The 11,593-nt window shown below is 38.4% G+C and overlaps 1 protein-coding gene across 1 annotated transcript; it reads right to left on the reverse strand.

Annotated features, from left to right (window-relative positions):
• Window positions 1–4,531: 4,531 nt before the first annotated feature.
• BTF3 (basic transcription factor 3) lies at window positions 4,532–11,512 on the reverse strand. Its single transcript, XM_009279926.2, has 5 exons — window positions 11,434–11,512; window positions 8,415–8,528; window positions 8,017–8,218; window positions 5,497–5,553; window positions 4,532–4,899 (listed from the first exon to the last, which is right to left on the reverse strand). Exons 1-5 carry the CDS (start codon window positions 11,500–11,502, stop codon window positions 4,853–4,855), a joined length of 489 nt encoding a protein of 162 aa, XP_009278201.1. The 5' UTR covers window positions 11,503–11,512; the 3' UTR covers window positions 4,532–4,852.
• Window positions 11,513–11,593: the final 81 nt, after the last annotated feature.

Below are 11,593 nucleotides of genomic sequence, written 5' to 3' on the forward strand. Positions count from 1 at the left end.
AGTAGGGCCCAATCCCCCACCACATTTTTCCTGTAAACCCCCCCCCCCCAAAAAAAAAAACCACAGGAAAACCACTACTAATACTTAACAGAAATGTAGAATAGGGATTTCAAGTGCAGCAGATACTTCTACCATTATCTGCCAATATCCTCCATAGTACATCAAATCCCTGACTGTGTGAGAAAAGTGTTGCAGATGTTGGTTACTGGATATCAAAAGCCAAAGCACTGTGTTGCATGATCAAACTGACCTTCAACCAGCCCAGGATCTGAAGATGTCCCAGAATTCTGCCTTCCGCCTACATAAGAAATAACAGACATATGCTAAAAAATAATGATTAGTGCTTGTACCATTACAACACTAATTAACCTCTGATTTGTTCAGATTCATTAGTAATGCAAAAGGTTGGGCTGTAACTCATCTGTAAAAGTATTATTAATCCCTACACTACGCAAGCGTTGTTAGAATGGCTTTTTCATTGCCAGGATACCTTCACTGCAATGTAAAGGCAATACAGAAGTTGTATCTGTTAAATCTACTTCTCACAAAAAAACCCCAGATTATAGCAAGACAGTACAGTAACAGTATTACATAAGCTGTCTTCCATCTATTCAGTAACATTATTCTCTAATGATAATCCATGCATGAAGTGAAGGCAGGATATTAACAGAGCAATGAAAGACTTCCATGATGAGACTACAAATAACTTATGCTACCAAGAAACCACAGCTTAAAGTTGATTAGGATACACAGAAATAGTTACACTCCTGGTTCTCAGAGCTTCTAGATGCATCCACCTTTAAAGTTACTGGGCTTGACTCACAGTCAAACTAATCAGGATACTCCCTCGTGCTACAGACTGTCCACCTTAGCTAAGTAAGTTTGGCTCAGCTGCACTGTCAGCTCCTTTTCTGTAAAACACACTTCCTCCCAGAGTCCAATCTCCGTTACAGGTCAGGATCTTTCAACTACCACATCCAATGGGAAACATTTTCAGCAACTCTCACAAATTGCTGGATGCGGCTGAAACTATAGATCTGAAAAGGAACAAAGAATAGCTTCTAAGAATCAGGAGCCACATTGCATATATTTAGGTAAGCCCAAGACATGCTGAGTACTTGTTAATATTTTAAAATACCTAGTTTTAAAACTTCTCTTCTTTACATATAACACCATCTCGCCAGTCACTTAAGGCTGTAATCTAGTCATCATCAACACAGACTTCCTTGTAGGCTTTCCTATCTGCACTGAATATTAACTCTCTAGTTTCATAGCTTGTTCAATCCATTCTCACAAACAGGACGATCAACCAGCTTCCATGTTCCGGCTTCTCAATCACTCCCCCCACCTCCCCTGAAAAATACTAACTTCCCCCACTCACCTCCCACCACCTGTAACATTCCCCCACACAAGCTTTTTTCCTAGCCACTGTTCTGATCACGTCTTGTTTTTCTTTTAATTCTTCCACTGCCTCTGACAACAAATACAAGCTATTCTCTTCATTTCACATGTCCTGTGTTACTCTATCTGTACCATGTGACACCTAAGTTTTCAGCAGAGATACAGGAAACCACTTTAGGGAAGGTGACATGTCTATATGATTTGCCACACTCAAAACACATTATTAGCACAAAATGTCACAGAAGTGGGAACTACATGAACTTCCCACACACCCCCAGCAAGTCAACAGAGTAAGATACGCAAGTATTGACTTGGTATTTGAGGTAGTTAGCTGTGAACATTTTAAACCAACTCAAGTGATCTTCCTTGGCCATGTATGTTAAATATGCACTACTAATCATGAGAAATTCTCACCGGGAACATCTCCTAAGAGACACAACCTCAAACTCACACCACTTCAAAAAAAAAAATCCAATCTGTAATAACTCAAGATGCCTTCTAGACCTTTAAAAACAATGTCATTTTAAAACCATATTAGGGAACTTTTTCTTTTTATATATGCACACACACTAGCTTAATAAAATACATAGTTTCACCATCTTCCAAAAGGATTTTAATTGTTTTTATTAGAATATACTAATTTTAAAACAGAGCAAAGCACTTAAAGCATAAGATTAGCAATTTTGAAGATATTTCTAAAAATCTGTTGCAAAAATGATGAAAAAAATCTCACTAGTACCCACCACTGCATTGGAGTCAAGCTGTTACAAAGCTTGATGACAGAACCAGAACATGCCCTTAGCTTTTTAAAAATAAAAAGCTCAAACAAACCTTTGTTTCAATAGAAATGCAGGCATCTGTTTAAAGCATAAGATTAGCAATTTTGAAGATATTTCTAAAAATCTGTTGCAAAAATGATGAAAAAAATCTCACTAGTACCCACCACTGCATTGGAGTCAAGCTGTTACAAAGCTTGATGACAGAACCAGAACATGCCCTTAGCTTTTTAAAAATAAAAAGCTCAAACAAACCTTTGTTTCAATAGAAATGCAGGCATCTGTTTTCATTTCTCCATTGTCCAAGGTATTTGGAATGGAGATACGAAGCCATTTTCCTTGAGCAAGACTACAGATGTGAATCTGTAATGGCGTAATTACAGCATGGTTACATAGAAGTTCAAGCTAATGAGGAACATCAACACAACTATTTTCAGTTTCTAGCAGTTAATGACAGACTAGGAAGACCATAACCAAACTCCTTACTAAGAGAAAATAATCACAGCGTTGAGTCCAGGACCGAGCATTTAAGTGTTAGACATGAAGACTACTATAAACTTCCAACAAGAGAACTACTTCCATTTAGAATCTGCTATAATCAAGAACACATTTTGATCGTATCTTGATTCTCAGTCACAGTTTGGGGGTGCAGAGATATGCCAGTATTTCCTGATTGGGAGCATACCTAGCATGTAGACTTCCACAGACATGTCACATGGCTGCTTATCGCTGGATTAGCATTATTTTGCATTTCAAAGATACTGTTTTAGCAAGGATCTTATTTTTTAAGCACCAGGTATGTCTGTTAGTGGGGAAAAGGCTAACACTGCCTAGATCATCTAAGCAAGACACTAAATCATGAGACAGAAACCAGTATGAAACATTTCATAAGCAAGGGCTACAGTGGCTTAAAGGAAGTATTTCTGAGGACTTACATATTTGAATCACAGAATGGGCAACACATTTACTGATTTCTCAAAAAAATCAGGACACATTTGTTGACTTGACAGGACACAAAGTGTGGTAAACAATGCTGTAGAATTTGGGTTTCACCTTTTACAGGGGAATTAGCTTAAAGTCACCATCCTCATTTCAAAACTCAAATTTGCAGTTTAGTTTTTCTACCTTATTGCCACAATTCAATTAAAGCACTTTTTTATTTAATTAATTCAATGCTAAAAGTGTAATTTAGTGATAAAGTACTTACAAACTGAGACAAGTAAACTGAAATTGTTACTGTAAGTTCTTGCACCTGACTTCAGCCGTGTCATGCTCTCATCACACTGCTGCCTTACCTCAAACCACAGGAGTTGCACAGCTTGAACAAGTTCCTCCACTGTTACCCAACAGCAATGACTTACACGACGACAAACATGCTTGGCAAGTCAGACACAGCCTCACCTTTTCCCAGGCACAAGGAGAACTTTATGTTATGGCTATAGCAAAGTTTTACCCTGAATTTTATCCTGCACAAGTCAGGATGAGTTTCCACTTCCAGAAGTATTTGCTCTAGAGACAACCTTAGAAGGCTGGTAGTTGAGTGCTCTTCTATCCCAGCTTAGCTTCTGTTATGGAAGCAATCAGATCTATCACTAATACCAAAGACTCCCAAACATGAAGTTTAGCCCTCACCCCTGGAAGCTCCAGCTATGAAAAGGTCAGACTGGAATTTAAAAAGTCTTCCTTGTGCCCAAAACCCAAGTTCTCTCTTTCTCTGAAACACACAAAAGCAATGAAAAGAACATATTCCTGAAATATCCAAATATAATTACTAGTTAATAGATCTGAAAATGTTAAATACAGACTTCATTAAAAGCCATTATCAATTCTATTAAGGCTTTTTCTCCTTCCTATACTTCATTCCCCCACATAACTGGCATTTTCAGAAAAGTAAAATTAAAATACTGGGAAAGTATTATTTGGCTCATTAAATAGTTACACCCTGGAAATATCTATTAAACGCTCCCTGAAGATAAAAATTTAACGTTAGTATCTAGTCCCCCCAAGATGCCAACAGCTTGCCACTGTTCTTCATGGCCAAGCAAAGTTCTCTCTCAACCTGCACGTTTTATGTTATATTAAACCACCAACAATTATTTCTAGAATACAGATCTATTTCTTAAATTCAAATTACGAAGTGACTTAGAGCGTATGTAGCTCTGACCTGCAAACACTGGGAATTCATCAATTAAGTCTAAAATGCTCCATTATGCACAGAAAAATTTTTGTAGAAGCCATTTTTCTAACACAGCAAAAGGAAGATGCTCTGCAGAAAAGCAAGACCTTTTATTGTTGTTTAATATTTATGGCCAATTTTTTCTCCTGCTTTTCTGACAAGAAGCCACACCAAAAAGTTTATTTTATATTTTTATTGTATGCCAAAGTTCATTAAAGATGGGGTTTGCTTGTATACAAGTTACTCAAAAATTGTGTCTAGGCAGAGATTCATTAGCAATCTGACTTATTTCAAAGCATAGGTTGGTTCAATCAGGCCACAAAAATAATATTGTGTACAAGCAGTAACTAAAGAGCTGCAGGTTCAAGGAGTTTCCAAATATCACAGATCTTGAGATCTCATCAGGAAATAAAAATAAAATCAAAGCAGTCACAATATAAAATAGCAGCTCCATGTAGCTTTTTCAAGTCTTAACTTTATTCAGAAAGTGACACTTAGTTCAGTTTGCCTCATTCTTTGAAGCTTCATCGAAGTTTTCAACAAGATCTAGAAAAAGAAGAATGTTGAAATTAAAGTTTGACCCACTTCAACTTTGCCAAATGTTTTGGGTTTGGCGTTTGTTTTTTTTTCTTCCCAAAGTTCTAGTTCATATCAAGTGCTTATAACATAAAAAACTTTCAGCTTATAAAACACAGACCAAGTAACTTTTAAGAGCTTCATGGATCATTCTTCTTGCTCAACCAAGTAAGTTTTAGATCATTCACTATAAAGCACAATTCTAAGAGCATTTGAGTTATGCTGTTGTTATGCTTTTAACACAGCATTTAACTTCAACTTCATTGCCTACAACTGGGCAAAGTGATACCAAGAAGGTAGTTTCTTCCCACCCTTCTTACTGAATATTAAATAATTATCCTAGCCATAGCTATTACTTCTACACAGGACAAAAATGCTAGCTCAAACCAATAGTCCATGTAAGTTTCTCATAGTGTCTGAAAATAATGAAATAACCCGCCCACAGAAATTCTGTGACAGCGAGTGACTAGTCAATACTCTTACCATCCTTGGCCCAGTCTTACACTACACATTGTTATCTCTCAGCAAAATTCACTTCCTTTTCCTCCACTGCATGCTTGTTCTTACCTGGAACTTCATCATCATCATCTTCACCAGTAGCAAGTGGTGCTTTTCCATCCACAGCTGCAAGAGCAAGTAGTTCAAAAGCATCAGTCAAGCTCACCATAGGCACCCTGATTAGTTGTTCTCCTTTGTGTTTTTTGAAAACATTATCTGTCTGAGCTAAACTGCAATGCTTTATCCAGTTCCCCTGCTGAATAAAAATCTCCAGCTAACCAAGGAAGTTCACATTCCCTTTGTTATTACTGATAATGCTCAAACAGCCCAGCAGGGAAATGAGAAGACGCATGCTAAACCAGTTTATTAGTCACCATCTTGTATCTAGGTATACTCAGGGCCTTGCATGGTAATCATTTTTCAGCTACAAGTGCAGAGATTGATTTTACCAATTTCCCTTAAAAGCAGCTTGGTTTATTGACTAATCAGTGTTTCTCTAGGTTTACATATTTTACATCAGCACGTTTTCAGGAAAATAAAGGATCTTATGATCCTAGGCCTTCAATAAAAACTAAGGTGTAATTGTGAAGCTGCAGGCAGACACACATGACTAAAGGCACTTAAAGAGATCATCGTTACCTGGCAAAGTCAGAGGAATATGGAACTGGATGCACAATTTTACACTTAGGTGGTTGAGGTAACCATGTGTTCTGGTCCACATCTCTGCTGACTCAGTGATTTCTTAACCATTCCCATTGTATTTGGCAGAGCTAGTGAGACTTAACCACATCCATTGTAGCCGACCAGTGAGCACCTGGGAAACTGCAGCAGTATGCTAGTAATAGATATCTCAAGTCCCTGGGTGCCTGTGCCACTACTTTTACTGCTATTCTTAGCTGCACTACCAAGGGTAAGCTGTCTTATACTCGCTATCACCTCAGTTTTCAAGAAGAGCATGAGGAAAGAGATGGGTTCATACTAGACTTGTACCCTGATTTATAGGGAACCAAAACAGATGAATGCATAAACTTTGGTCTGAAAGGGCTTGGGACAAGGTCACCGCTAACCTTCATTTTGTTTTTTAACAGCAGAAAGCTGTTACAGCTTAAGTGCATCTTAGTGTCAAATATGACATTTTAAAAGCAAACCATGTTATTTCCTCCTAAATAGTCTGCGTTCTCTCTCATCGACAAGACAAGACTAAGTTCAGTTTAGCACCTGCAAATGCAATGATCACAGACACTTCACTCTTCGATGTCAGGCTTCCAAATCTAGCAGACAATGCCGAATGGGAAGTTTTGTGCAACTACTCTGGCATCCACCCAAACTGGAAAGGAATAGCCACTTACTAGGTCATACAAAGCAAGCACTTTAAACAAGCTTCCCTAATATTAAAACTGCACATTTTAGCTTATGCAGAACATACCCACCTTGTTATGAGAAGAGAGATCTTAGGGGATCATTTTAAATCCTTAAAGGTTTTTTTTTTTCTTTCAAGCCCTACTACAAGAAAGCCACACAGGTGACATTAGGAAGGAAGGACCTGAGCTCCATGGGGAGAAGCAGTTTATCGCACCTCCTGAAGACTACTTCTAGCAGGATTTTTTTCAGTGGGAAGTTGACAGGAGGGAAGTATCATCAACTTTAGGAATGGAAATAGAGGCTGTCTTGTTGGCAGCAAAGCACAGGAAGAAAAAATGTAACAATCAAGTTCAGAACTACCAGAAACACTTCTCCCATTTTCTCTGTATTTAGGATGTTCCATACCTTAGAAGGAATGGGCTTAAGATATTTCAGAAAAGTAGGAAGACTGTACACGCACGACACGAGGAATGTTCCCAGTGTCAACACGCCTGTCTTTCACTCCCAATTCTCACCCTGTAGCGGCAGCACCTTTTCCAAACACCATATACTTAAGTCCCTCCTCTGCTTTTCCCATACAGGAAGAACAAGCGTTCATGCTCTACTACTAATTTAAGGATGGAATAGGAAGTTGGTGTATCTAGCTTAATGCTCATGCCAGTCCTGTTCTCTACACTGTTCTACACACACAGAAATTGTAACATACTTCCTTACAAACACTGCATAATTCCCTCCTAGTTATCAAAAAGCCCATGCAAGAAATACCTTCACCACACCTGTGAGGCAGCAAAGCAGCTGCAAGATGTCTGTCCTCAAGTCCCTTTCCCCATTACTTATGTTTCCATTCAAAGTGGCAAAACAGACATACTCAAAGTTTATCTTTTTTTAAAACCTAACTCTTCCAGAGTAACTCATCTATATAGCCTTAATGAACGAGGTATGTAAAAATACGGTAGCCACATCAAGGAGTAAACCACCATGAAATCAAGTCTGGCTACAGCCTTCCAGTCCTAGACCAGCTGCAAGAGGCGCTGACAGGTGCCTCTGCTTTATTCAGTTATACTCATCATTGGATTTGAGCTATAAATAAGATCCAGAAGCTCCATTTCTTTATAAGCATTTTATAATATGCTTGCAGACAGCAAGAGTGCACTGAATTTCACTGCTGCTATACAAATAAGCCTCATGTCAGCTGCTGGCATGAAATGCATTCAAGTTTCAACTTACGTTGCTTCGGTAGAGCTTCTGCCAATCTCCTCAGGCTGGTCAGACTGTCAGCTCCAAGCTGATTTAAGATGCTAGGAAGCATTTCTGTCAGCTGCTTTGTCTCAGCATGGCCGGTGATAGTGAAAGTGTTAGCAGCCAGAGATGCCTGAACTTTAGGGTTATTGAAGTGAATGACTGTTCCTTGGTTGGTAAACATGTTTACCTGCAAGAAAAAAAATTCAGTATTTGAAGCAGTTTAGCAAGATTTTTCTATTTAACAGGAAACTGAAGTTCTTAAAGCTCAATAAAGACCTACTGATAATTTACAGACAAGTTTAGGATGTTACTTACCAGGAAATTGATTTTGATACATTTTATATTTCTATATAGAAAACTATTTTTTCCTTTGAAGCAATTACCTCTTCAATTCCAGAAATATTGTTGACTCCCAGTTTCTTCAAAGAAAACTGAAGTTTCTTGTCATCTGCCGTAGCTGTTCTGTGGACAACCTTCTTCTTTCTGCGGGCAGTACCCTTTGCAAAAAAAAAAAAGTTACAAATTAATACTTAAGTAGTTCTTCACAAACTCTAATCCTCAGGGCCGTATAACTACTCTGTAGGCACCTACGAATCAACTTAACATACAAAGTTCTACTTCTGTGTCACAGTGCGCACAAGCCCACCCTTCCAACTGCACTGCAGCTATCTTTCCCTTGCTATAAGGCAAGCTTTGCATGTCTGTCAGAAGCGTGAGGTTTTAGGTAGCAATGCACCAGAGAACATTTATGCCACAATTCTTATAGGGATTCTGCACCATTTTAGAAAAGAAAAATTTCAAGTTTACCCTTATCTGTTATCATAGGCATAAAAATGAAGAATGAGCACAGTTTTAGGTAATTTCTGAAGCTTATGAATTTTTCCTTAGATCATCTTTCTTAAATTGTAGCCAAATTTTTATAATAGTCAGAGGCCATAAAGTTATCAACTTTAACATTCATTAACAAATTAATATGAGAAAACTCAAAATACTCAATTTTTATTCCAAATAGAAATCTCCCATCTGATGGACTTACACATACATATTTGAAGAACACTTATTTTCCCAAAATATTTTGTGTTTTAAAAAAATACTTCTACATATTATTCCAGACCACCCCTGTTTAGAAAGCAAAACAAGCAAAGGTTAAGTTGCCCTACAGACACGAAGCTCTAGGTTTCTCCAGGGAAATAACTGTCCCATATTAGAAAATATCTATAGCTATGAAAAAGCAGAAAGTGTCATTCTATACTTCCTTGCACAATCATAAGGCTTCAGTAAATCTGACATAAAATGTCCAAGAACAGGTGAAACTAAGCTCCTTTCTGACACACTATAGCTACTAATCTAAGTCCTCCTACTCCAGTTGCCCATCTGCCACATGCTAGCAGTAACAGAATGTGTTGCTGCCCAGCTGTATAAATGGCTGCAATACCTTTTGAGTTAACTGGCAGAAGTTAGAAAACTGGCTGGACACTAACAACTCTTAACATAATCCAGTTACAAATAATGAGGAACGTTAATGACAAATTCACATGACACTAACACTTGGAAGACTACAGTTTTTTAGTTTAGGCATTGTCTAGAAAGCCTGATATTCATTCCCTGCTACTGTCAGGTTAGCGCACACGGCAATTTGAAAACTACTAATATACTAGAAATGGCTTTATTTTAGTACCTTGGCTACCCAGGAATTGAGCTACAGAAGGTATACATTAAGCCTCTCTGGACAAAAGACATTTTTTGAAATTTAGTGAGAGGATGTCCTGAATCAAAGGCTGTATAGGAACATATACCGCCTTTTTACCCGTATTAAACATAGATATCAAACTTCAGACAATGAGTTTAATTTAAATGAACAGCTGCTGCTTTCATCTCCACAGATTTAAGCTTCTAAAGATTACAGGTTTTTACTACGCAAATTCTATCCTGATCTTGCTGAGACATGCTGTTCACACCCCTCTACCTCTATATTAAAGAGGAGTGGGTACAGCAGGCCACCAATGGAATACTACAGACTCATCTGCCACTCCTCTAAAAAAGTTTGGAAGAAGAGCCATGACATTTAGCTATAGCGATATTCTACACAAAAACCTCAAATTTCACATAACAAAGTACTTCAATAGCCCTCCATCTAAACATAATACTTAGCATATTTGTAAGATCTGCAACCTTGCATCATCATGAAAATCTTCCAGCAGAGGCAATGTGCAACCTCTTCTCACAAGAAGTGACTCTTCCCCATTTGCCTCCTCCACACCCATCTCAACTTATACAGTGACAATGCCATGAAGAATCCCAGTAATAACTTCCAATTATAAAACAAATTAAAAAAGTCAAGTTCAGGCATTCAAAGTATTTCACAGGCCAATTTTAAAACTGAATGACAGCATTACCAGCATATTCTAAGCTTTACTTAATGTTTCTAAAAGACCTGTATTGACCAGAATGCTGCAAGAGCTGTAATCTGAATGCATGCTCTGATGTAACAAACGTTAAAAGCCTCTATAGTCAGTAAACACATGCTGGTAACATGCACACAATCATCAATATAATACAGCAGTTCTCTGCTTAACTAGTAACCCATACAAAGAATACGCAAAATCACCAAGCCAGTTAATTACATTAACCCAGATTTAAGGCTGCCTAAATCTCCAGCTAAAGGCAAAAAAAATTCAGCACAGGAATGAAAGCTCCTGGAAACTCTGTCAGCAAGAGTTCTGTTGAATAGTTTGTATTCTAAAATATTGTGTGTACACTTCCTCAGGTATAAAAAAATCACTAACAAATTCTTACCTTGAAACTGACACTGTAATTAAAATGTTTACTAGCATATGACTATATTCAACATACTTTTTTATTTTCAGATTATAAGTAATCACACAGCTATATATATTCAGATTGTAATAAAATAAAAAAGTCTTCTGAGCACGTTCCTCTACAATTAAAAGAGTATGACAAGTACAGAATTTCCAACTTTGTCCTAGAAGGCAAAAAAACCAGCCATGGGCATCTTAAAGATTTGTGACGAGAGTTTGGAACATAACCCTCTATAATTTGCTATGAAAACCATACCCAAGCTCACTTGCTGTAAGGTCTAGTCACCTCAAATCCTACATGCAGTCTAAAATAGCCCGTACAAGAATACAGGCTGCAAGTCTGCTGTAATATATTATAACAAACCCCAACAGAAAACGCTGGCGGTTCAGCTACTACATACTGCTTCTACTGAACTGACTCTAGAGACCCCTGCAGCAGCACAGCCTCCCCTGAGGACAGTTAAGCCAAGCTGAGAGTACTTAGGGCTGCTCCCCATCCCAGTTTTCAGGACCCCTGGTGCTAGGTTTGGTGTGCGTGTAGGGACACGCATTCCCGAGGGCAGCGTGGGGAGGCGGCTCCTACCTTGCCACCGATGCGCACTTGGGCCTGCAGCTTGGCGAGCTTTTCTTGGTTCATGATTGTTTCTTTCATCTGCGGAAGCAACAAGAGCGTCCATGGAAGGCGGGCGCGGCAGCAGGGCAGGTGGGCGCAAGGGGCTCCGCAGCCACACACCTACACACAC

This window comes from Aptenodytes forsteri, unplaced genomic scaffold, assembly GCF_000699145.1.
Source record: "Aptenodytes forsteri isolate BGI_AS27 unplaced genomic scaffold, ASM69914v1 Scaffold99, whole genome shotgun sequence".
In the NCBI taxonomy this organism is placed as follows: domain Eukaryota; kingdom Metazoa; phylum Chordata; class Aves; order Sphenisciformes; family Spheniscidae; genus Aptenodytes; species Aptenodytes forsteri.

Bases quoted from the DNA above. Each gene is read 5' to 3' on its own strand.
- BTF3 (XM_009279926.2), bottom strand. From the start codon at position 11,502: ATGAAAGAAACAATCATGAACCAAGAAAAGCTCGCCAAGCTGCAGGCC. The intron at 5,554-8,016 runs GTAAGTTGAAAC...TTGCTCTTGCAG, and splicing joins AGAAGCTCTACCGAAGCAAC to CTGTGGATGGAAAAGCACCA. The intron at 4,900-5,496 runs GTAAGAACAAGC...TTCTTTTTCTAG, and splicing joins TGATGATGATGAAGTTCCAG to ATCTTGTTGAAAACTTCGAT.